This window comes from Zonotrichia leucophrys, unplaced genomic scaffold, assembly GCF_028769735.1.
Source record: "Zonotrichia leucophrys gambelii isolate GWCS_2022_RI unplaced genomic scaffold, RI_Zleu_2.0 Scaffold_34_1600103, whole genome shotgun sequence".
NCBI classification, from domain to species: domain Eukaryota; kingdom Metazoa; phylum Chordata; class Aves; order Passeriformes; family Passerellidae; genus Zonotrichia; species Zonotrichia leucophrys.
The window spans coordinates 1,175,617-1,200,381 of NW_026992239.1; the positions used below are offsets into that span (position 1 = coordinate 1,175,617).

The 24,765-nt window shown below is 60.4% G+C and overlaps 2 protein-coding genes and 1 long non-coding RNA gene across 3 annotated transcripts; 1 reads left to right on the forward strand and 2 right to left on the reverse strand.

Moving 5' to 3' along the window:
- Positions 1–656: 656 nt before the first annotated feature.
- Positions 657–4,019, reverse strand: UXT (ubiquitously expressed prefoldin like chaperone). Its single transcript, XM_064737021.1, has 6 exons — positions 3,871–4,019; positions 2,856–2,937; positions 2,097–2,161; positions 1,882–1,989; positions 1,136–1,199; positions 657–1,040 (listed from the first exon to the last, which is right to left on the reverse strand). Exons 1-6 carry the CDS (start codon positions 3,936–3,938, stop codon positions 987–989), a joined length of 441 nt encoding a protein of 146 aa, XP_064593091.1. The 5' UTR covers positions 3,939–4,019; the 3' UTR covers positions 657–986.
- A 1,418-nt stretch (positions 4,020–5,437) lies between these two features.
- SYN1 (synapsin I) lies at positions 5,438–18,490 on the reverse strand. The gene is made up of 13 exons (XM_064737065.1): positions 18,288–18,490; positions 16,657–16,714; positions 15,553–15,635; positions 13,877–14,030; positions 13,289–13,378; positions 12,432–12,494; positions 11,262–11,404; positions 9,693–9,761; positions 9,113–9,215; positions 7,972–8,109; positions 7,818–7,881; positions 6,634–7,462; positions 5,438–6,522 (listed from the first exon to the last, which is right to left on the reverse strand). The coding sequence occupies exons 1-13, from the start codon at positions 18,446–18,448 to the stop codon at positions 6,447–6,449; spliced, it is 2,031 nt and encodes a 676-aa protein (XP_064593135.1). The 5' UTR covers positions 18,449–18,490; the 3' UTR covers positions 5,438–6,446.
- Positions 18,491–21,948: 3,458 nt separating this feature from the next.
- LOC135460357 (uncharacterized) lies at positions 21,949–24,748 on the forward strand. Its single transcript, XR_010443206.1, has 3 exons — positions 21,949–22,142; positions 23,601–23,658; positions 24,691–24,748. It is a non-coding gene; the product is annotated as an uncharacterized LOC135460357 (long non-coding RNA).
- The last annotated feature ends 17 nt before the right edge of the window (positions 24,749–24,765 follow it).

The following is a 24,765-nucleotide window of genomic DNA, read 5'->3' on the forward strand; positions in this document are numbered from 1 at the left end:
AGTGGGAAAATAGAGGGGTTTAAAAGGAGGCGGGGCTTATGAGGACACGCCCCCTGGGCTGGGAGGGGTCTCAGGGGGTGGGGTCTGTTTGGGACACGCCCCCAAACTCCCTAGCAGGGAAATGGGGGTGGGGATTATCTTCGGGGAACCCCCCAGCCCCAGTGACGTCACATCTGGGCTGGGGACCCCTCCCCCCAACTCCTTCTGTGCCCCTCCCCCACCCCACTGACCACGCCCCTCAGAGGGAGGGGGCGTGGACAGCCCCAAAGAGGCTCCGCCCCCTTTTTTGGGACTCCATGGTTACTCTGGGTTTACGCTGCAGCCTGGAATGGGACAGGGCTGCTCTGAGGTTACTCCAGAGCTACTCAGGGGTTACTCAGAGCTTACCCAGGGGTTACTCCAGCCTCAGAATGGGGTGTTCCAGTGGGTCCTTGAGGTTACTCAGGGGTTACTCTGAGCTTACCCACATGTTGCTCCAGGTATTCCAGGGTTACTCTGGGTACTCCAGAGTTATTCCAGGTACTCCAGGGTTACTCCCAGACCCCTCCCCCTCCTTACAGGGCTCTCACAGTTTACTCATAAACTACTCTGGGATTACTCCAAGCTTCCTCTGTGTGCCACACCCCTCCCCCACTCCACCTTTACACACACGTTACTCCAAGGTGTAAAAAATTCACTTTACTCCAGGTTTACACACACAAGCTACTCCAAAATGTAAAACCTCCACTTTACTTTGGCTTTACATACACGTTACTCCAAGATATAAAAACTCTACTTCAGATTTACCCCCAGGTGTAAAAAACTTTGCTTTACTCCAAGTTTACTCCCAGGTGTAAAACTCCACTCAAAGTTTTCTTCCAGGTGTAACAGCTCTGATTAACTCCAGGTTTACACCCAGGATACTCCCAGGAGTAAAATCTCCACTTTACTCCGGCTGTACTCCAGGTTTACACCCAGCCGAGGGGGCGGGGCCAGAGCAGCGTCCGTCAGGGGTCAGAGGTCACGGGGGGCTCCTGCAGCCCCTGCAGTTCCCGCAGGCCCTGGGGGAGGGGCAGAGCAATGGGGGCGTTGCCAGCAGGTGAGGGGGCGTGGCCAACACGCGAGGGGGTGTGGCCAGAGGAGGGGGCGGGGTTACCTCCAGCACCAGCCGGATGTGGGCGCGGATCTTGGCCCCATCGCGCGTCAGGGAATCGCTGAGCCTGAAAGGGGCGGGGCTTGAGAGGGAGTGGCTTTGATAGGAAGGGTGGGGTCTCCTGAGTGGGCGTGGCCTGATGATTGGCAGGGTGAGGGCTACACCTTTTTTCGTTATGAGGATGGGGATACATCTTCCCTTTACGGTGTGGGCGTGGCTTAGGTAGTGTGGGCGTGGCTTGATGAATAGCACTCCTTTTTTGGTCCTGGAGGTGGGAATGTGACGTTCTCTTATGGTATGGGGGTGTGGCCAAAAGGGGGCGTGGCTTGCCCGTCTAGATTTGCCTGTGACCTCAGGTGAGCACAAAGGGGCGTGGTCTGATTGGGTGTGGTCCAAAAGGGGCGTGGAAACCTCCTCCCACCCCAAAGGCTGTATGAATAGGGGCGTGGCCTAAGGGGGTGTGGTCAAAAGGGGCGTGGACAACTCCTCCTACCTTAAATACTGTGAGAATGGGGGTGTGGCTTCTCAAAGGGGTGTGGCCCAAGTAGGTGTGGGCCAAAGGAGGCGTGGCTTCCCAATGGGGTGTGGCCTCCATGGGGTGTGGTCTCAGCAAATGGGCGTGGCCTGTGCTCATGTGGGCGTGGCCACAGCAGAATGACCAAGGGTCAATGCCCAGCACAATGAGGCGTGTCTGGGGGGCTCTGGGCGTGGCCAGGGCGTGGCCAGGGGGCGTGGCCAGGCTGCCTCACCTCTGCAGGAGGGAACTGCGGCGCTCCAGGTGCCGAAGGGCCTCGGGCAGCGTCAGCTCCGCAAAGAACCCGAACCCCAGAGCCACGAACACGCGCCGGGGGTCCGGGCTGGGGGCACAGGGAGGGCAAAAACAGGGTCAGGGAGGGTCCTGAGGGGGTTCTGAGGAGGTTTAGGGGGGGTCTGAGGAGGTTTTTGGGGTCCCAGCCCCACTCACACTTCGGCGCTGACGAAGAAATTGCAGCCGAGATCCACCTGGGTGCGCAGGGGGGCGGCGGCGTCCTGGGGACCCCAAAATTGCCCCGGGGTCAATCTGAGACCCAAACAGCCAAGGGATCCCCAACATCCAGGACCCCAAATCTCCCCAATGCCCCCAAATCTCCCTTAACCCCCCCCTCAAGATCCCCCAATTACCCACATACACATCAAAACCCCCTGTCGCCCCCAAATCCCCCCATGAGGAACTGCCCCCCAACCCTCCTAAATCCTCCCAACTCCCCCCCAGGAGACCCCCAAATCCCACCTAATTCCCTAGGAGACCCTCAAATCCCCTGAATCTCCCCCAAACTCCCCAGTGAGAACCCCCAAACCCCCCCCAAACACCTCCAAATCCCCCAAAACCTCCCAGAAACCTCCCAAATCCCACCTAACCCTCATGAGACCCCCCCAAATGACCCCCAAATCCCCCCAAACCACCCCCACGAGACCCCCAAATCCCACTTTACTCCCTATGAGTCCCCCACATTCCCCCAATTGCTCCCAAATCTTCCCACGAGACCCCCAAAATCCCCCCAAATCCCCCTAAACACCTTCCAATCCCCCCAAATCCCCCTAAACACCACCCTCAATACCCCCCCCAAACCCCCCTCCAGCCCCTTCAAATCCCCTCCAGATCCTGCCCCGCCCCCTCCATAGCCCTGACCACGCCCCCTTCGTTTATCCCCACCCCCTCGTTAAGCCCCGCCCCCCCGCGCACCTGCAGGCGGCTGAGGGCGGAGCGGAGCTGCAGCACCTGCGCCTGCTGCTCGAACACGGCGTCGCGCTGCTCCTGCACCCGCCTGCGGGGGGCGCTGTCAGGGGCGGGGCCTCACGGGGGCGGGGCCTCGCAGGGGATGGGCGTGGCCATGACACGGTGTGCGGCGGAGGGGCGTGGCCACGGAATGGGCGTGGTCTCAGGGTGGATGGTGTGGGTACAACCGTTGCTATACAGAGGGGCGTGGCCTTGGGTGGGTGGGCGTGGTCACAGAATGTGGTTAATATGAAAAGTGTGTTGAGAAGGGGCGTGGCCACAAAACGGGCGTGGCCTCAAGGTGAATAGGGCGGGTGCAGCAAGGTTGCTATGAAGAGGGGGCGTGGTCTGGAAAAAGGCGTGGCCTCCGGGTGGGTGGGCGTGGCCACAACACACCGTTATTATGCATTGAGATATTAATGAGGGGGCGTGGCCACGAAGTAGGCATGACTGTATAATGAATGGGCGTGGTCATAATATGCAGATCTTGAGGGGGCATGGCCACCACGTGAAAGGGTATGGCCACAATATACTATTATTATGTGGAGGCGGAGTTTAGGTGGTGAGGGGCGTGACCATGAAATGGGCGTGGTTTTATAATCAATGGGCGTGGGCGCATTATGCAGAGTTAAGGGGCGTGGCGTCCCCGTGAAAGGGCGTGGCCACAACACATTGTTATTGTGTGGAGGACTTAAAGTGGAGGAGCGTGGCGGTGCAATGGGCATGGTCCTATGATGAATGGGTGGGGTTGAGTCGGGGGCGTGGCCTCATTATGAATGGGCGTGGCCATCCCACGCAGTTATTATTCATTGTAAGGCAGATGAGGGGGCGTGGCCAAGAAACAGGCGTGGTCTCAACCTCAGTGGGCGTGGCCACCACACTCCGTTACTGATGTTGCAGAGAGAGGGCGTGGCCATAGCGCTGAGGGGAGGGCCGGGCTGTCGCGGGGGCAGGGTTTCTGTCGCGATATGACGTCGCCTACCTCAAGTCTCGCTGCAGGACGTCGCTGACGAACGCCTCGTAGCGCTGCGCCTTCTCCGCCGCCGCCATGCTGCCTCTGACGTCATCGCCGGAACTTCGTCATCACCACGCTGCCGCCTGTAGGGCGCCCCCTGGCGGGCGGGAGGTCCCAGCTCCGTCCTTCCCTTCATTCCCCGCCCCTATGGCGATCGCATGTCGCGACATGCCCGCCGCTCTATCGGCGATCAAACCTTCCTGCGCGCTGAGTGCGGCCGGAACAACGCGGCCTGAGCCCCCCCCCCAGCCCGTACCTGCCACAGGTGTGTCCTGAATGTCCCCAGGTGTGCCCAGGGGTCCTCAGATGAGCCCCAGGTGTGCTCCAGGTGTGCCCAGGTGTGCTCCAAGTGTGCCCAGGTGTCTCCCCAAGTGTGTCCCAGCTGTCCCCAAGTGTCCCAGGTGTCCCCAGGAAGTAGTCCCAACTGTCCCCAAGTCCCTCCCAGGTGTCCCCCAAGTGTCCCCAATGTGCTCCAGGTGTACCCAGGTGTCCCCCAGGTCACTCCCAGGTGTGCCCAGGCTCCCCCCAGGTGTCCCACCCGTCTCCAGGTGTCCCCAGCTGTCCCCCAGGTCCCTCCAAGGTGTGCCCAGGTGTCCCCAAGTGTGTCCCAGATGTCCCCAGGTCCCTCCCAGGTGTGCCCTCGGTGTGTCCCCACCCCCCAGCTGTCTCCAGATCTCCCCAGGTTTGTCTCAAGTGTCCCCCAGGTCCATCCCAGGTGTCCCCAGATGTCCCCAAGGTGCCTCCCCCCAATTTCGGGGGGTCCCACCCCAACCCCCCATCAGCAGCACCCAGCGCCAGCAGCTCAGGGATTTATTGACCCCGCCCACCTGTGCGAAAGGGGGCGGGGCTAAGCAGGGTGTGTCCGCGAGGGGCGTGGCCAAGCGGGGGGCGGGGCTTACACACTCACGAGCGCACACTGAGAGCACAAAGCAGTGGGGGGAGGGGAGCGCCGGGGGGGGATTTGGGGAGTCCCGAACACCTGGGACCCCACCCAGGGTGGATTTGGGGGGTCCTGGGTGGATTTTGGGGGTCCCCGGGGGGATTTGGGGAGTCCTGAATCCCTGGGACCCCTCCAGGATGGATTTGGGGGGTCCCGGGTGGATTTTGGGGGGTCTTGAACCCCAGGGACCCCTCCCCAAGATGGATTCGGGGGGATCCCGGGTGGATTTTGGGGGGTGCCGGGTGGATTTTGGGGGGTCCTAAACCCCTGAGACCCCCCCCAGGATGGATTTGGGGGGTCCTGGGTGCATTTTGGAGGGTCCTGAGTGGATTTTAAAGGGTCTTGAAACCCTGGGACCCCTCCAGGATGGATTTGGGGGGTCCTGGGGGAATTTCGGGGGGCCCTGGGTGGATTTTGGGAAAACCCATAGGAGTTTTGGGGTGTCCCCGGTGGATTTTGGGTTGAGTTTTGGGGGGTCCCAGGTACCCAAAGCCCCCCATGTGGAATTTGTGGGGTGGCAAAGCAGGGATGGATTGGGGGGTGTCCCAAAGGGGTTTTGGGGTGACCCAGGGGGGGCTTTCATGGCAGTGTTGGGGGGGTTTTGGGGTGTCCCCATGGAGTTTTTGGGGTCCCTCCAGGGGTGTTTTCGGGTGTCCCTGGGGGATTTTTGGGGTGCCCCCAGGGGAATTTGAGCACATCCCTGGGGCAGTTTTTGGGGTGTCCCCAGGGGGGTTTTGGGGGTGCCCCAGTGTGAAGTTTTGGGATGTGCCCAGGGGAGTTTTAGGGAATTTTTAGGGCACCCACAGGGGTGGATTTTGGGGTCTCCCCACTCGGATTTTTGGGGTGTCCGAGGGATTTTTTTGGAGGTGCCCACAGTGGAATTTTTGGGTTCTCCCACGGGATATTTGGGGTACCTCCAGTGGTATTTTGGGGTGCTCCAGGCAGGTTTTTGGGGAGCTCTGGGGGGGGTTTTGGTGTGTCCCCAGGAGGTTTTTCAGGCATCCTGGGTGGGATATTTGGGGTACCCCCAGTGGTATTTTGGGGCTCCCCGGGACTGTTTTTGGGGCACCCCTTGGGTGTGTTTTTGACGTGTCCCCTGTGGAATTTTTGGGGTGCCCAGGTTGGTATTTTGGGGTACCCCCATTGGTAATTTGGGGCTCTCCCCGGGTGAGTTTTTGAGGTGTCCCAAGGAGGTTTTTGGGGAACCCCCGTTGGTAATTTGGGGCTCTCCCCGGGTGAGTTTTTGAGGTGTCCCAAGGAGGTTTTTGGGGAACCCCCGTTGGTATTTTGGGGCTCCCCCGGGTGTCTTTTTGGGATATCCCCTGGGTGCATTTCTGGGGTGCCCCATTGATATTTTGGGGCTCCCCAGGTGTGTTTTTGGGATTTCCCCCATTGATATTTTGGGGCTCCCCAGGTGTGTTTTTGGGATTTCCCCCGTTGATATTTTGGGGCTCCCCAGGTGTGTTTTTGGGGCGCCCTGGGTGTATTTTTGAGGTACCTCCCAGGTGTGTTTTGGGGTACCCTCAGTGGGATTTTTGGGGTGCTCCGTTGATATTTTGGGGTGCCCCGTTGGTATTTTGGGGCTCCCCGATGTTTTGGGGGCTCAGTCGGAGAAGAGGCTGGCGAAGCTCTGCCGCAGCGCCCGCAGGCTCTCGGGGGGGCCCTGCTCGGGGGCGGGGCTGCGGAATTTGGGGGTTCAGGGGGGGTCCAGGGGGCGTGGCCTCACCTCTACCCCCCCCGAGGGGGCGGGGCTTAGCCCCCTGCTCCCCCAGAGCCCCCCCCCGACTTACCTGGGGGGAGGGGCGGAGCCGGGTTTGGGGGCCAGCACGGGTTTGGGGGCGATGGGCGGGGCCTGGGGGCGGGGCTGGCGCGTGGTGGGTGGGGCCTGCGGGCCGGGGGGGCGGGGCGTGGCGGAGGAGGGCGGGGCTTGGGGGCGGGGCTGGGGCACGGATGGGGAGCGCTGGAGGCGGGGCTGGGGGGAGGTGGGTGGGGCTTGGGGGCGGGGCTGGGGTGAGGTAGCTGGACCTTGGGGGCGGGGCTGAGGGGCTGAGGTGGGCGGGGCTTGGGGGCGGGGTTGTGAAGTGGGTGGGGCTTGTGGCCTTGGCTGGGGGGACACAGCCGGGCCGGGTGGGCGGGGCTGAGGATCTGAGGTGGGCGGGGCTTGAGGGCGGGGCTGTGAGGTGGGCGGGGCTTGAGGGCGGAGTTGGGATGTGGGAGAGATTTGTGGGCGGGGCTGCGGGGATGTGGGCGGAGCTTGTGGGCGGGGCTGCGGGCTGGGTGGGCGTGGCTGAGGCGCCGAGGCAGCCAGAGGTGGGCGGGGCTGCGAAGTGGGCGGGGCGTGCGGGTGTGGCTGTGGGGAGCTGGGCGGGGTTTGTGGGCGTGGCTGAGCTGGGCTGGGCGGGGTTTGTGGGCGTGGCTGCGGGGAGGTTGGGCGGGGTTGGGGCGTGGCCGTTGGGGTTTGGGGGCGGGGCTGTGCAGCGAGTGGGCGGGGCTGGGCGGGGCCTCGTGGCTGAGCAGGGCCTGGCTGGGCAGGGCGTGGTGAAGCTCCGCCCATTTGTGGGCGTGGCTGCCCCTGCGGCTGGGGGCGTGGCTGGGCGGGGCCAGACGGAGGCGGAGCACCTGGAGGGAAGAGAAACAGGTGAGGGGGCGGGGCTTGAGGCAGGTATGGTCCCAATTTTGGGCAAAATTCCTCAATTTTGGGACTGTGGTGGCAGATTTGGGGTATCACGGGGGACAGAGCAGCTCCCCAAAATTTATCTGTCAGGAACAATTTTTAGGAATTATTTTAAACGTAGCAAATTTTAGGATTTGGGGCAAATTTCCGGAGGAGTTCCAGGAAACCTCCAATTTTTCTGAGTCCCATTTTGCAAAAAAATTTCCCCTTTTGAGCAAAAGCAGATCCCTCACATTTCAGGATATAAATCCCAAAATTCCGGATTTTTGGAGGCTCCCAAAATTTTTTGGGGTCACTCACCCTGGGGTTGGGGTCTCTGCTGGGGGGGGGTCCCCGGCCGGGGGGTCCCCGATGTCACCGACACCTGCAGGGCACAAAAATGGGGGGAGCGGGGATTTAATTTTGGGGGGTCCAGGAATCACCTGGAGGGGGGAGTGGGGGGAGGGGCTGTTACCTGTGGGCGTGGCCGGGCGGGGGAGGGGCTGCGGGGGCGGGGCAGCTCCTCCCTCATCCGCTCCAGCACCAACTCCACGATCTGGGCCTGGTCCTCGGCCGCGCCCGGGCCCAGCAGGGGCAGCCAGGAACCCAGAACCTGCAGGTGGGCACAGGTGGGCACAGGTGGGCGGGGCTCAGGTGTGGGTGGGGCTCAGGTGTAGGGGGAAGGTGAGGGAGGGGGGCAGGTGAGCGATGGAGCCCTCAGAGGGAGGTGCAGGTGATCAGGAGAGGTGCAAGGGCGGGGGGAACCAGGGCTTAACGGGGAATAGGTGACTCAGGTGTGCCCCAGGTGTGCTCCAGGTGTGCCCAGCTGTGCTCACGTATGCCCCAGGTGTCTCAGATATGCTCTCTGTGTGTCCCAGGAGTTACCCAGGTGTGCCCCAGTGTGCCCAGGTGTGCCTCAGGTGCCCTAGGTATGCCCAGGTGTCCTCCAGGTATGTCCCAGCTGTGCCCAGGTGTTCTCCAGGTGTGTCCCATGTGTCTCAGGTGTCCCCCAGGTGTGCCCTGCATGTCTCAGGTGTGCCCCAAATATGCCCAGGTGTCCCCCACCTGTCCCCAACTGTGCCCCGGGTGTGCCAAGCTGTCCCCCAGGTGTGCCCAGGTGTATCCCATGTGTCTCAGGTGTCCCCCAGGAGCCCTATGTGTGCCCAGCTGTGCCCAGGTATGCCCCAGGTGTCCCAGGTGTCCCCCAGGTGTGCCCGGGTGTGTCCCATGTGTCCCCCAGGTATGTCCCAACTGTGCCCAGGTATTCCCCAGGTGTTGCCAAGGAATTGCCCAGGTGTGCCCAGCCATGCCCAGGTGTGCCCAGCCATGCCCAGGTGTATCTCAGGCGTGTCCCAGCCATGCCCAGGTGTGCCCAGCCATGCCCAGGTGTATCTCAGGCATATCCCAGCCATGCCCAGGTGTATCTCAGGCATTTCCCAGCCATGCTCAGGTGTGCCCAGCCATGCCCAGGTGTATCTCAGGCGTGTCCAAGCCATGCCCAGGTGTATCTCAGGTGTCCCAGCCATGCCCAGGTGTGCCCAGCCATGCCCAGGTGTTGCCCAGGTGTGCCCACCCATGCCCAGGTGTGCCCAGCCATGCCCAGGTGTTGTGGGTACCTGCACGATCTGCTCCTGCCCGTCGGGGCCCCTCAGCGCCTCCACCCCGCAGATGTCGACGCCCCCGAAGAGGCCGGCGCAGGCGTCAACCCACGCCCGGTGCCTGCCGAAGGGCGGGGCTCAGCGGCCACGCCCACCGCTGTGGCCACACCCCCTCCGCTTGCCCACAGCCCCTCGGGCTGGACAGAACGCTACTCAAAGCCCCACCCCTTTCTGAATGGCCACGCCCACCAAAAAAAGCCCACTGGTCACACCCCTTCTGATGGCCACACCCATCTAAGCCACGCCTCTTCCCACATAGCCCCAACCCTCCTGTAATAACCCTGCCCCTCCCTGCATAGCCCCGCCTCTTTTCTCCTAGCCACACCCCTTCATGCTAGTGCCACCCCTCCCTGCATAGCCACACCCCTTTTCTCATAGCCACGCCCCTCCATGCATAGCCACACCCCTTTCTTTAAAGCCCCACCCCTGCCGCATAACCACGCCCATTCTCTCCTAGCGCTGCCTCATTGCTGCCCCACCCCCACCTAAGCCCCGCCCCAAAGCCACGCCCCTTTTAGCCCCGCCCCCTCGCACTCACCTGGGGCTGAGCGCGACCGGCTCCACCTGCGGCCCCTCCCCCGCCGTGTCCCCGCCCCCCACGGACCACCTGGGGAGACACCTGGGTCAGCTGGGCCCCGCCCCCACTGCCACAGGCCACGCCCCCCAGGCTGAGGCCCTGCCCATTCCTGCAGACCCCACCCCAGAGCACATCAGGCCCTGCCCCCATACCCTGAGCCACGCCCACCCAGGCCCCACCCTCAGAACAAAGCCACGCCTCCCATGGTAGCCACGCCCCCAGTCGAACCCTCCCAGTGCCTTCCATTTCGTCCCAGTTGGTCCCAGTCTATCCCAGTTCCCTCCCGGTCCCCCCCAGTACCTCCCAGTGCTCCCAATTTCCCCCAGTGCCCCACCAGTCCCCCCAGTCCATCCAGTGTTCCAGTTCCCCAGTGCCCCCAGTCCCATTCCCAGTGACCCCAGTCCCATTCCCAGTGTTCCCAGTTCCCCCAGTCTCACTACAGGGCCCGGTACTGGTCTCCCCAGTCCCATTCCCAGTCCATCCCAGTCCCTCACAGTCCTCCCAGTCTCACCACAGCGCTCTGTACTGGTCCCCCCAGTGTTCCCAGTTCCCCCAGTGCCCCCAGTCCCATTCCCAGTCCCTCCCAGTCCGTCCCAGTCCGTCCCAGTCTCACCTCAGCACTCTGTACTGGTCCCCCCAGTGCTCCCAATCCCCTCCCAGTCCCATTCCCAGTTCCCCCAGTCCCCCTCAGTCCATCCCAGTCCCATTCCCAGTGCTCCCAGTCTATCCCAGTCCCTCCCAGTTTCCCCAGTCTCACCACAGTGTTCCCAATCCCATTCCCAGTCCCATTCCCAGTGCTCCCAGTCCATCCCAGTCCCATTCCCAGTTCCCCCAGTGTCCCTCAGTCCATCCCAGTCCCATTCCCAGTGCTCCCAGTCCTCCAGTCCATCCCAGTCCCATTCCCAGTGCTCCCAGTCCATCCCAGTCCCATTCCCAGTTCCCAGTGTCCTCAGTCCATCCCAGTCCCATTCCCAGTGTTCCCAGTCCATCCCAGTCCCTCCAGTGCCTCCCAGTCCCCCCCATTCCCAGTCCACCGCAGCACTCTGTACGGTCCCCCAGTGTTCCAAATCCCATTCCCAGTCCATCCCAGTCCCCCCAGTCCATCCCAGTCCATCCCAGTCCATCCCAGTCGCATTCCAGTTCCCCCAGTGTCCTCAGTCCATCCCAGTCCCATTCCCAGTGCTCCCAGTCCATCCCAGTCCCTCCCAGTGCCTCCCAGTCCCCCCAGTTTCCCCAGTCTCACCGCAGCGCTCTGTACTGGTCCCCCCAGTGTTCCAAATCCCATTCCCAGTCCATCCCAGTTCCCCCAGTCCCAATCCCAGTCCATCCCAGTCCATCCCAGTCCCATTCCCAGTTCCCCCAGTGTCCCTCAGTCCATCCCAGTCCATCCCAATCCCATCCCAGTCCATCCCAGTCCATCCCAGTCCCCCCAGTCCATCCCAATCCCATTCCCAGTCCTCCCAGTCCATCCCAGTCCATCCCAGTCCCATTCCCAGTCCCTCCCAGTCCCCCCAGTTTCCCCAGTCTCACCGCAGGGCCCTGTACTGGTCCCCGATCCTCTGCACCCGCAGTTTCTCGGTTCCCACGGGGCCCCCCCGCAGCAGCGCCCCCGCCCGGGCCCCGCCCATGGCAGCGGCCACGGCACCGAGCACCTGCGGGGAGCCCACGCGCACCTGGGACAGGTGAGGGACAGGTGAGGGACAGGTGAGGAGAGAGGACAGGTGAGAGGGACAGGTGGACATGTGGGAGAGCACCTGCGGGGAGCCCACGCGCACCTGGACTAGGACAGGTAGAAGTGAGAGGGACAGGTGGAGGGAACCATAGGACAGGTGAGACAGGGACAGGTAGGACATGAGTGCATGAGACCTCGCAGGGAGCCCACGCGCACCTGGGACAGGTGAGGGACAGGTGAGAGAGGGACAGGTGAGGGACAGGTGAGAGAGGGACAGGTGAGGGACAGGTGAGGGACAGGTAAGGGACAGGTGAGAGAGGGACAGGTGAGGGACAGGTGACAGCACCTGTGGGGAGCCCACGCACACCTGGACAGGTAAGGGACAGGTAAGGGACAGGTGAGAGAGGGACAGGTAAGGGACAGGTGGACAGGACAGGGAGGACAGGGACGCACTGAGGGAGCCAGTGCACGGACAGGTAGGACAGTAAGGGACAGGTGAGAGAGGGACAGTGGGACAGTGAGGGACAGTGAGGGACGGTGAGGGACAGGTGAGACAGACGTGAGGGACAGGTGACAGCACCTGTGGGGAGCCCACGCACACCTGGACAGGTGAGGGACAGAGGGGACAGGTGAGAGGGGGAGAGTGAGGGGACAGCTGAGAAGGGGGACACTGGGAGAGGGTGAGGGACAGGTGGGGACAGGTGAGATTGGTGGGACAGGTGAGGGACAGCTGAGGGGGGACACATTGAACCACACCCACATTGAGCCACAGCCACGCCCTGCTGGCCACACCCCCATTGAACCACACCCACATTGAACCACACCACATTGAGCCACAGCCACGCCTCTGACCACACCCACATTGAACCACACCCACATTGAGCCACAGCCACGCCCTGCTGGCCACACCCACATTGAACCACACCCTGTTGGCCACGCCCATATTGAGCCGCACCCACAGAGATCCATGCCCATCTCAGGCCACACCCACCTCAGACCACGCCCACCCCAGGCCCCGCCCCACTCACCTGTCCCACCCCAGCGGGGGCGGGGCTGAGCGTCACCGTCATGGGGAAGGTGGGGGCGGTGAGCTGGGGACACCAGTGACACCAGTTAGACACCAGTTAGAGACCAGTGACACCAGTGACACCAGTTAGAGACCAGTGACACCAGTGACACCAGTGACACCAGTGACACCAGTTAGACACCAGTTAGAGACCAGTGACACCAGTTAGAGACCAGTGACACCAGTTAGACACCAGTGACACCAGTGACACCAGTTAGAGACCAGTGACACCAGTGACACCAGTGACACCAGTGACACCAGTGACACCAGTTAGAGACCAGTTAGACACCAGTGACACCAGTTAGAGACCAGTGACACCAGTGACACCAGTGACACCAGTGACACCAGTGACACCAGTTAGAGACCAGTGACACCAGTCAGACACCAGTTAGACACCAGTGACACCAGTTAGAGACCAGTTAGAGACCAGTGACACCAGTGACACCAGTGACACCAGTTAGACACCAGTGACACCAGTTTAGATGAAACCCGTGACACCAGTTATGACACACCCACACAGTTAGGACACCAGTTAACACCAGTTAGACACCAGTGAACCAGTGACACCAGTTGACACATGACACCAGTTAGAGACCAGTTAGAGACCAGTGACACCAGTAACACCAGCTGGAGACCAATAACACCATTCCAAAACCCCCAGTCTCCCAGTCCCTCCCCGTTCCCCCTAGATCCTCCCAGTCCCTCACCAGTCCTCCCAGTTCCACCCAGTCCCCTCCCTCCCAGTCCCTCCCAGTCCCTCCCAGTCCCCCCAGTTCCCCCCAGTCCCTCCCAGTCCCTCCCAGTGCTCCCAGTGCTCACCAGTCCCCGGGGCCGGTTGCAGAAGCGCTGGGGCACCAGTGGAAAGGCCTCATGGCCCAGTTCCCGCTGCAGCCGAGCCAACTGGGCAAACTGGGAGCAACTGGGAATGTCAGGGGCCGGCCGAGAGCCCTGCCCAGTGCTCCCAGTCTGACCCAGTATCACCCCCAGTGCCTCCCAATCCATCCCAGTGCCACCAGTTCCCCCTCCCAGTCATTCCCAGCCCCTCCCAGTCCCCCCCATTCCTCCTCCCAATCCCCTCCCAGTCGCTCCCAGTGCCCCCCCAATCCCATCCCAGTGCTCCCAGTCCCTCCCAGTTCGTCCCAGTGCCCCTCAAACCCCCTCCCAGCACCCCCAGTTTCCCCTCCCAGTCCTCTCCCAGTCCCTCCCAGTCCCTCCATTCCCTCTCCCAGTGCTCCCAGTCCCCCCAATCCCTCCCAGTGCCCCCCAAATCCCCTCCCATTGCTCCCAGTTCTCCCTCCCAGTCCATCCCAGTCCCTCCCAGTGCTCCCAGTTCCCCTCCCAGTTCCTCCCAGTGCTCCCAGTCCCTCCCAGTGTTCCCAGTCGCTCCCAGTGCTCCCAGTCGCTCACCAGGCAGGGCTGGTGGCTGAAGCCGTACAGGGCGGGGATGGGGTCGCTGCCCGGGACCCCCCCCAGGTGCAATCCCACCAGCAGCCGCCGGGGGGCGCCCCCCGCGCCGCCCTCGGGCTCCTCCCGCACCAGCACAAAATCGGGGCGCACCTTCCTGGGGGGGGGGGGACACACAGGGGGCGTCAGGGGGTCCCCAAATCCCCCCAGAATCGCAAACACCGAAATGACAAAAAAAAAAAAAAAAAAAATCCGCGAGAAAAATGTGAGGTTTTTCCCGAAATTTTGGGGTTTTTACCCGAAATTGGAGGGGAAAATCCTCTCCCCGCACCCCAAAATTTGGAATTTATGCCCCAAATCCCCACCTCAAAATTCAAGCCGAAAATCCCATAAAATTTAAAAAAAAAAAATCCGTGCAAAAAAATGAGATTTTTTTTTCCCTTAAAATGATGTTTTTTTCACCCTGAATTTGAAGGGAAAATCCTCTCCCCGCACCCCAAAATTCAGCCCCCAAAATGAGAGGAAAACCCCAAATTCAGCACTAAATAGAGGACCCCAAATTCAGCCCCAAATTAAGGAAGAAACCCCAAATCCACCCCAAAAAGAAGGGAACCCCAAATTAAGCCCCAAAAAGGGGAGTGACCCCAAATTCCACCCCAAAATCAAGGAAGGAGAATCCAGCCCCCCAAATTCAGCCCCAAAATTGAGGAGAGAACCCCAAATTCAGCCCCAAAATAAAGAGGAGACCCCAAAATTCAGCCCAAAACGAGAAGGGAACCCCAAATTCAGCCCCAAAATAAAGAGGAGACCCCCAAATTCAGCCCCAAATTAAAGAAGGAACCCCAAATTCAGCCCCAAATAGGAGACCAATTTCCCAAATGAGGAAACCCCCAAATTAAGGAGGGGAACCCAATTCACCAAGAAAGGACCCCAATCACCCAAATAGGAGCATCCAATCCACCCAAAAGAAGTAAAGGGACCCCAAATTGGAGAAGGGGACCCCAAATTCAGCCCCAAAATTAAGGAGGGGACCCCAAATTCAGCCCCAAAATTAAGGAAAAAGCCCCAAATTAAGGAGGGCATCCCAAATTCCACCCCAAAATAAGTAAAGAGACCCCAAATTCAGCCCCAAATAAGCCCCAAATCCAGCAAGAATACACCAAATTGCAGAAGGCCCAAATTAAAGAAAGAGACCCCAAATTCGCCCCAAATAAGAAAGGGATCCCAAATTCAGCCCCAAAATTAAGGAAGAACCCCCAAATTCAGCCCCAAATTCAGCAAGAATCACCAAATTCAGCCCCGAAAATGAGGAAGACCCCCCAAATAAAGGAGGGGATCCCAAATCCACCCCAAAATAAGTAAAGGGACCCCAAATTGGAGAAGGGGACCCCAAATTCAGCCCCAAATTAAGAGAGGACTCCCCAAATTCAGCCCCAAATTAGGAAGAACCCCAAATTCAGCCCCAAATTAAGGAAGGAAACCCCAAACCCCCAATTAAGGAGGAACCCAAATTCCACCCCAAAAGAAGTAAAGGGACCCCTCAAAATTAGCAGAATAAATGACCCCAAATTCAGCCCCAAATTCAGCAAGAATCACCAAATTCAGCCCCAAAATGAGGAAGGAACCCCAAAATTAGTAAGAGGGGGGACCCCAAATTTTGGGGGGTCCCTTTTCCGTACCTGGAGCCGCCCCGGGCGGGGTCGATGCTGACGCTGAGGGCGCCGTGCGTGGAGGCGGCCAAGGAGAGCTCCGAGAACTGGGCCTGGGGGACCCCAAAATCCAGGGGGGGGACACCCCAAAAACCGCCGGGAGCCCCCCTAAAAACCTCCCTGGGACCCCTCAGCCCCGCCCCAAACCTGGCCAGGGCCCCAGATCGGGTTAAAAAAAAGAGATTTTTAGGAAAAAACTCACAAAAAAGGGTTCAATATTCGCTGAAATTTAGGAAGGCCCCCCCAGCCCGCACCCCAAAATTTTGGTTGTTCTCCCTCAGAATTTGTCCTGAACCCCCAAATTGTATGGAGGAATTGGAGGGTTTAAGAAGCCAGACCCCCAAAATCTCCAGAGAACCCCAAAAAATCTTTAAGAAAATATTTTGGGGCATCCCAAAATTTCCTTTAAGGGAGCTCAAAAATCTTTGAATTAGGATTTTGGGGCACCCCAAAGTTTCCCTTAAAGGACCCTAAAATTTCTTTTGGGGACCCCAAAAAACTTTGAATGGGTAAGGTGGGGAAATAAGGAGAAAATCTTGATTGTTGGGGACCCCAAATTTCCCTTAAAGGACCCTAAAATTTCTTTTGAGGACCCCAAAAATGTTTGAATTGAGACAAGATTTTGGGGAACCCCAAAGTTTCCTTTAAGGGGTCCCAAAATTTCCCTCAGAGGACCCCAAAATTTCTCTCGGGGACCCCAAATCCTCCCCAAACCTGAACCCCAAAACTGGGGAGGGATGGGAGCTTCAGAGCACCCCAAAATTTGGGCTCAGGCCCCAAAATCCAGGGAAATCCCAAATGCAGAACCCCCAAAATCTCACAGGACCACCCCTCCAAAACCAACCCGGACCCCCAAATCGGGACCCCCCCAAAATTTGGGGACCTCAAAGCATCGAAAGACCCCCAAATTTTAGGGGTGACCCCAAATTTGGTGCATTAAAATCTGGGGGTGACCCCAAATTTTTTTTGAGAGACCCCAAATTTTTTTTAAGGGGATCCCAAAATCAGAGAGGGGAGGTCCCGAATTTTTAGAGGGGGACCCCAAAATTTAAAGGGGGGGTCCCCAAAACTCACCTGCTCCACTCTCAGCTCGACGTCCCCGTGCACGGATTTGCCCTTGAAGGGTTTCACCCTGGGGGGGGGGACCCCAAAATTGGAGAGATCCCCCCCAAAATTCCCCAAATTCCCAAAATTCCCAGCCCCCATCCCCAAATTAATGCCCAATCCCCCCCACCCAAATTAAGACTCCACAGGTGGCCCCAAAAATTTGAGATTCCCCCCCACCAAAAACTGAACCCCCCCCCAAAATCTGAATCCTCCCAAAAATTCTGAGACCCCCCCCAAAAAATCTGAGACCCCCTCCTTAAAATTTAAATCCACCCAATCTGAGACCCCTCCCCAAATTCCCTCCCCCCTCCCCAAAAAAAAAAAACACTGGAACTGGGGGGTCCCAAAGGAGATTTGGGGGTCCCAGGGTGGGGGGGGGGCATTGGGGAGGGGTCCCAGGGGGGGTAATTTGGGGGGGGGGGGTCGCATGTGGGGGATTTTAGGGGGGGGCCCATCAGTGGAATTGGGGGGGGTCCCATTATTGGGAATTTGGGGGGGGTCCTATGAAGGGAGGGAGTTGAGGGGGTCCCCATGACTGTAATTTGGGGAGGGGTCTCCATTATTGTAATTTGGGGGGTGGTCCCCCTATAATTTGGGGGGGGTCCCCATTATTGGGATTTTGGGTGGGGGTCCCAGGAATGGGGTGTTGGGGGGGGGGGGTCCCATGACAGGGAGGATTTCTGGGGGGTCCCATCATGGGGAATTTGGGGAGGGGTCCCCATTATTGGGATTTCGGGGGGGTCCCAGAAAGAGAATTTTGGTGGGGGGGGTCCCATCACTGGAATTTAGGGGGGGGTCCCATCACTGTAATTTGGGTGGGGGGTGCCATCACTGTAATTTGAGGAGGGGTCCCAGGAACGGAGGATTTGGAGAGGGTCCCATTATTGTAATTTGGGGAGGGGTCCCATCACTGTAATGTGAGGGGGGGTCCCATCACTGTAATCTGGGGGGGGTTCCATGACTGGGGGATTTTGGGGGGGGTCCCATGACTGTAATTTGGGGGGGTCCCATCACTGTAATTTGGAGGGGGTCCCATTATTGTAATTTGGGGGGGGGGTCCCATGACTGTAATTTGGGGGGGTCCCATGACTGTAATTTGGGGAGGGGTCCCATCACTGTAATTTGGGGGGGGTCCCATCACTGTAATTTGGGGAGGGGTCCCATCACTGTAATTTGGGGAGGGTCCCAGGAACAGAGGATTTGGAGGGGGTCCCATCACTGTAATTTGAGGGGGGGGGTCCCATCACTGTAATCTGGGGGGGGGGATCCCATGACTGTAATTTGAGGGGGGGGTCCCATCACTGTAATTTGGGTGGGGGGTCCCATCACTGTAATTTGAGGAGGGTCCCAGAACAGAGGATTTGGAGGGGTGCCATTATTGTAATTTGGGGGGGGTCCCATCACTGTAATTTGGGGGGGGGTCCCATGACTGTAATCTGAGGGGGGGGTTCCATGACTGGGGGATTTTGGGGGGGGTCCCATGACTGTAATTTGGGGAGGGGTTCCATCAGTGTAATTTGAGGGGGGGGGGTCCCATCACTGTAATTTGGGGGGGGGTCCCATGACTGTAATTTGGGGAGGGGTCTCTCCGTACGTACCAGTCCGTGCCGGGGGGGGCGATCACGAGCAGCAGCGGCGCCGTGGGGGGAGGGGTCCGCGGGGGTCTCCCCGCCCCTCCCCCAGCTGGGGGGGGGTCTCCGCCCAGCCCCCCCCCCGCCAGGAAATTCCCATCCGAGAGGCGGCGCCGCAGGAAATCCATCCTGGGGGGGGTCCGGGGGGGGATTTGGGGGGTCCTGGGGGGGTTTTGGGGGGTTTCTGGGGGGGGGGGTCACGTAGGACTCACCTGAGGGGCGGGGGGGTCACATGAGGGTCACCTGAGGGGGTCTTGGGGAGGGGTGAGGGTTTTGGGGGGTCCTGGAGGGGTTTTGGGTGGGTTCCTGGGGGGGGGGCACTGTAGGATCACCCTGAGGGGGGGGGGGGGGTCATTGGGGTCCCGAGGGGGGTTTGGGGGTTTGGGGTACTGAGGGTAATTAGGGGAGGTTGGGGAGGGGTGAAATAGGGAGGGTCTCTAAGGGATGGGGAGGGGGCGGGGGGGCCGGAGCCGCTGCTGGGGGGTCCCGGGGGGGAAGGGAGGGCGGGGGGCTCTGGGGATGCGCCCCCCCAAAAAAACCCCCCCCAAAAAAATCCTCCCCTAGAGCTCCAAAACCCCCCCAAAAATTCACCCCAAAATTCTCCTAAAAATGCCCCCAAAATCCCCCCCAAAAATCTTCCTCTAGAGCTCCATCCCCCCAAAATCCTCCCCAAAAATCCCCCCCCCCCCCAAAAAAAAAATCCCAAAAAAATTCCCCCCAAAAAATTCCCCCCCAAAAATCCTCCCCAAAACCATCCCCGGGCGGCCCCGCCCCGCCCACGTCACATCCGGCCACGCCCACAACCACGCCCTGTGGATGATGGGCGTGTATTCTCTGTGACGTCACATCAGCCACACCCCTGGTTCTGCAGAAAGGGGCGGAGCCTGACAGGGTGTGGTCTGTGACGTCATCGCCGAAATCTGCGCGCGGCCCCGCCCCCTCCCGTGCCCGCCCCTCCCCCACTCGCTCGGAGCCGTTTCCATGCTGGGATTTTATTGGGGGGAGGATGGGGGGAGGGGCCGGGGGGGTTTTTGGGGTAAATCCGGGCGGGTTTGGGGTCCCGGGGGGTCCCACGAGGTCACCGAGAGGCTCCGTCCTCTGTGGGGGGGGGGGGGGGGGGGGGCAGTGGGGGGGGGGGGGAACCCTGCCCCTCCCCCCCCTCCAACAAAGGACCCCTCCTGCCCCTCCCCCTCGGGACCAACATCCCCCTCCCCAACAATGGATTCCTCATTGCCCCTCCCCCCTCACCGAGACCCCCCCTCCTGCCCCTCCCCCCACCCCAGGGACTCCCCATTGTCCTGCCCCCCCCCCCACGGAAATCCCCCTGCCCCTCCCCCTCTTGGGGTATTTCCCCGGCCCCTCCCCCTCCGAGGGATTCCCTGCCCCTCCCCCACTCTCCTCCCATTTGCCCCTCCCCCACCAGGGATTCCCTCTGCCCCTCCCCCCACCTGGGGATTCCCATCTGCCCCTCCCCCACTTGGGCTTTTGTTTGGGGCTCATGGGGCCTCCAAAAGGTCAGATCTGACCCGAATCCCCATTGTCCCCCCGGTCTCCCGGGGCCCCGTGTGGCTCTATGGGGCTCTATGGGGTCTCTATGGGGGCTCTATGGGGTCTCTATGGGGTCTCCATGGGTCAGAGCTGACCCCAATCCCCCCGTTGCCCCCCCCAGGCTCTCGGTGCCCCTTGTGGGCTCTCGGTGATCTCTATGGACTCTGTAGGGTCTCTATGGGGTCTCTATGGGTCAGAGCTGACCCCAATCCCCCCATTGTCCCCCCAGGCTCTCGGTGCCCCGCGTGGGCTCCCCCGGTCTGGTCCCGGTCTCGTTCTGGGGCGCTCCCCGCGCGCTCTGCGCCCCCCTCGAGGGGCAGCGGCAGGAAACGAAACCGTGCAGGAACGTGCGGCCCTGCCCCCACCCCGAGGGTAACGGGGGGGGAACCGGGGGGGGAACCGGGGGGGGGGAGGGGAAACCCCGGCGGGGGGGAAGGAAATGGGGGGGAGGAGTGGGGGGAGGGGCGGGGAACCACCCCCAAAAGAGGGGGGAGGGGCAAAGGGGAATCCCAGATGGGGGGAGGGCAGATGGGGAAACCCAGGTGGGGGAGGGGCAGATGGGGGAAACCCCAGGTGGGGGGAGGGGGGGGATACCCCAAAAGAGGGGGGGAGGGGCAAAGGGAATCCCCGGTGGGGGGGAGGGGCAAATGGGTGAGGAGGGGTGGGGGGGGGCGGGGAGGGAAAACCCCCCCCCAAAGGGAGGAAGGGGCAGGGAATCCCTCGAAGGGGGGGGGGGCCCGGGGAAATACCCCAAGAGGGGGAGGGGGCAGGGGGATTTCCCTGGGGGGGGGGGGGGGGCAGGGCAATGGGAGTCCCCGGGTGGGGGGGAGGGGCAGGAGGGGGTCTCGGTGAGGGGGAGGGGCAGGGGGGTCTCTGGGAGGGGGGGGTGGCAATGGGAAAACCATTGGGTTGGGGGAGCGGGGATGTTGGTCCGAGGGGAGGGCAGGAGGGGTTTCCCTTTTTTGGAGGGGGGGGAGGGGCAAAGGGGTTCCCCCCCCCCCCCCCCCAACCATGACCCCCCCCCCCCCCCCCCCCAGGGACGGGCCTTCTCGGTGACCTCGTGGGGGACCCGGGACCCCAAACCCGCCCGGATTTACCTCAAAACCCCCCCGGGCCCCTCCCCCCATAAAATCCAGCATGGACGGCTCCGAGCCGAGTGGGGGAGGGGCGGGGCAGGAAGGGGGCGGGGCGCGCGCAGATTTCGGCTGTGACGTCACAGACCACACCTGTCAGGCTCCGCCCCTTTTTGCAGAAACCAGGGGTGTGGCTGATGTGACGCAAGAGGGAATACACGCCCATCATCACAGGGCGTGGTTGTGGGCGTGGGGCCCGGGAAATGAGTGGGCGGGGGCGGGGCCGCCCGGGGATGGTTTTGGGAGGATATTTTTAGGGGGAATTTTTTGGGGGGAATTTTTTGGGGGGAATTTTTTTTTGGGGGGGGGGGGGATTTTTGGGGAGGATTTTGGGGGATGGAGCTCTAGAGGAAGATTTTTGGGAGGGATTTTGGGGGCATTTTTAGGAGAATTTTGGGGGTGAATTTTTGGGGGGGGTTTTGGAGCTCTAGGGGAGGATTTTTTTGGGGGGGATTTTTTTGGGGGGTCGCATCCCCCGAGCCCCCCGCCCTCCCTTCCCCCCCGGGACCCCCCGGCCGCGGCTCCGGCCCCGCCGCCCCCTCCCCATCCCTTAGAGACCCCTCCCCTTATTTCACCCCCTCCCCCATAAACCCCCTCCCCTATTACCCTGCCCCCCCCCCCCCCCAAACCCCTAAACCCCCCCTCGGGACCCCCAAATTCCCACAGGACCCCCCCCCCGCCCCAGGTAAGTCCCAGGTGATCCTACAGGTGCGACCCCTCCCCAGGACCCCCCAAAACCCCTCAAGGTGACCCCAAATCCTCCCCAAGACCCCTCATGTGACCCCCCCGCCCCTCAGGTGAGTTCTACGTGTCCCCCCCCCCCAGAAACCCCCCCAACCCCCCCTAGGACCCCCCAAAACCCCTCCAGGACCCCCCAAATCCCTCCAGGACCCCCCAAAACCCCCCCCAGGACCCCCCAAACCCCCCAGGACCCCCCAGGACCCCCAGGACCCCCCAAATCCCCCCCAGGGCCCCCCCAGGATGGATTTCCTGCGGCGCCGCCTCTCGGATGGGAATTTCCTGGCGGGGGGGGGCTGGGTGGAGACCCCCCCCCAGCTGGGGGAGGGGCGGGGAGACCCCCGCGGACCCCTCCCCCCACGGCGCCGCTGCTGCTCGTGATCGCCCCCCCCGGCACGGACTGGTACGTACGGAGAGACCCTCTCCCAAATTACAGTGATGGGACCCCCCCCAAATTACAGTGATGGGACCCCCCCCCAAATTACAGTGATGGGACCCCCCCCAAATTACAATAATGGGACCCCCCCCAAAATCCCCCAGTCATGGAACCCCCCCCTCAGATTACAGTGATGGGACCCCCCCCAATTTCCCCCAGTGATGGGACCCCTCCCCAAATTACAGTCATGGGACCCCCCTCTCAAATTACAGTGATGGGACCCCCCCCAAATTACAATAATGGGACTCCCCCCTCAAATTACTGTGATGGGACCCCTCCCCAAATTGCAGTGATGGGACCCCCCCTCCCCAAATTACAATAATGGGACCCCCCCCAAAATCCCCCAGTCATGGAACCCCCCCCAGATTACAGTGATGGGACCCCCCCCTCACATTACAGTGATGGGACCCCTCCCCAAATTACAATAATGGGACCCCCTCCAAATCCTCCGTTCCTGGGACCCCTCCTCAAATTACAGTGATGGCACCCCTCCCCAAATTACAGTGATGGGACCCCTCCCCTCAAAATTACAGTGATGGGGACCCCCCCTCAAAATCCCCCAGTCATGGAACCCCCCCCTCAGATTACAGTCATGGGACCCTCCACCCAAATTACAGTGATGGGACCCCCCCCCAATTTCCCCCAGTCATGGGACCCCCCCCGTAAATTCCAGTGATGGGGACGCCCCCAAAATCCCCCTCATGGAGCCCCCACCCAAATTCCCGGTGATTGGGCCCCCTCCCCAAATTCCCTTCTTAGGACCCCCCCCGTAAATTCCCAGTGATGGGACCCCCCCCCAAATTACAGCCATGAGACCCCTCCCTCAATTCCAGTGATGGGACCCCCCCCCCGAAATTCCCTTCCTGGGACCCCCCCCGAAATCCCAATAATGGGGACCCCCCCCCCAAATTATAGTCATGGGACCACCCCCCAAATTACAATTATGGGACCCCCCCCAAATTATACTCATGGGACCACCCCCCAAATTACAATAATGGGACCCCCCCCAATTCAACTGATGGGACCCCCCCTAAAATCCCCCACATGCGACCCCCCCCCCAAATTCCCCTCCTGGGACCCCTCCCCAATGCCCCCCCCCACCCTGGGACCCCCAAATCTCCTTTGGGACCCCCCAGTTCCAGTTTTTTTTTTGAGGAGGGAATTTGGGGAGGGGTCTCAGATTGAGTGGATTTAAATTTTAGGGAGGGGGTCTCAGATTTTTTGGGAGGGGGTCTCAGATTTTTTGGGGGGATTCAGATTTTGGGGGGGTTTTCAGTTTTTGGTGGGGGGAATCTCAAATTTTTGGGGCCACCTGTGGAGTCTTAATTTGGGTGGGGGGGTGTTGGGGATTAATTTGGGGGTGGGGGATGGGAATTTGGGGAATTTTGGGGGGGATCTCTCCAATTTTGGGTCCCCCTTCCCCAGGGTGAAACCATTCAAGGGCAAATCCGTGCATGGGGACGTCGAGCTGAGAGTGGAGCAGGTGAGTTTTGGGGACCCCCCCTTTAAATTTTGGGGTCCCCCCCTAAAAATTCGGGACCTCCCCTCTCTGATTTTGGGACCCCCTAAAAAAAATTGGGGTCTCTCAAAAAAAATTTGGGGTCTCCCCCAGATTTTAATGCACCAAATTTGGGGTCACCCCTAAAATTTGGGGGTCTTTCGATGCTTTGAGGTCCCCAAATTTTGGGGGTCCCGATTTGGGGGGTCCGGGTTGGTTTTGGAGGGGTGGTCCTGTGAGATTTTGGGGGTTCTGCATTTGGGATTTCCCGGGATTTTGGGGCCTGAGCCCAAATTTTGGGGTGCTCTGAAGCTCCCATCCCTCCCCAGTTTTGGGGTTCAGGTTTGGGGAGGATTTGGGGTCCCCGAGAGAAATTTTGGGGTTCTCTGAGGGAAATTTTGGGACCCCTTAAAGGAAACTTTGGGGTTCCCCAAAATCTTGTCTCAATTCAAACATTTTTGGGGTCCCCAAAAGAAATTTTAGGATCCTTTAAGGGAAATTTTGGGGTGCCCCAAAATCTTTTCTTATTTCACTCAATTCAAAGTTTTTTGGGGTCCCCAAAAGAAATTTTAGGGTCCTTTAAGGGAAACTTTGGGGTGCCCCAAAATCCTAATTCAAAGATTTTTGAGCTCCCCTTTAAAAGGGAAAATTTGGGTGCCCCAAAAAACTTTCTTATTTCACTCAATTCAAAGATTTTTTTGGGGTTCTCTGGAGATTTTTGGGGGGCTGGCTTCTTAAACCCTCCAAATTCCTCCATACAATTTGGGGGTTTTAGGGCAAATTCGAGGGAGAACAACCAAAATTTTAGGGTGTGGGGGGAGGGGGGGGCCCTCCTAAATTTCAGCGAATATTTAACCCTTTTTTGTGAGTTTTTTCCTAAAAATCTCTTTTTTTTAAACCCGATCTGGGGCCCTGGCCAGGTTGGGGGGGGGGCTGAGGGGTCCCAGGGAGGTTTTTAGGGGGGGTCCCCCGGCGGTTTTTTGGGGGGTCCCCCCCCTGGATTTTGGGGTCCCCCAGGCCCAGTTCTCGGAGCTCTCCTTGGCCGCCTCCACCCACGGCGCCCTCAGCGTCAGCACGACCCCGCCCGGGGGG

Bases quoted from the DNA above. Each gene is read 5' to 3' on its own strand.
- UXT (XM_064737021.1), bottom strand. From the start codon at position 3,938: ATGGCGGCGGCGGAGAAGGCGCAGCGCTACGAGGCGTTCGTCAGCGAC. The intron at 2,162-2,855 runs GTGCGCGGGGGG...TGGGGTCCCCAG, and splicing joins CCGCCCTCAGCCGCCTGCAG to GACGCCGCCGCCCCCCTGCG. The intron at 1,041-1,135 runs GTAACCCCGCCC...CCCCTCCCCCAG, and splicing joins ACATCCGGCTGGTGCTGGAG to GGCCTGCGGGAACTGCAGGG.
- SYN1 (XM_064737065.1), bottom strand. From the start codon at position 18,448: ATGGATTTCCTGCGGCGCCGCCTCTCGGATGGGAATTTCCTGGCGGGG. The intron at 11,405-12,431 runs GTGAGTGGGGCG...CACCTGTCCCAG, and splicing joins CCCCCGCTGGGGTGGGACAG to GTGCGCGTGGGCTCCCCGCA. The intron at 6,523-6,633 runs GTAAGTCGGGGG...CAAATTCCGCAG, and splicing joins GGCTCCGCCCCTCCCCCCAG to CCCCGCCCCCGAGCAGGGCC.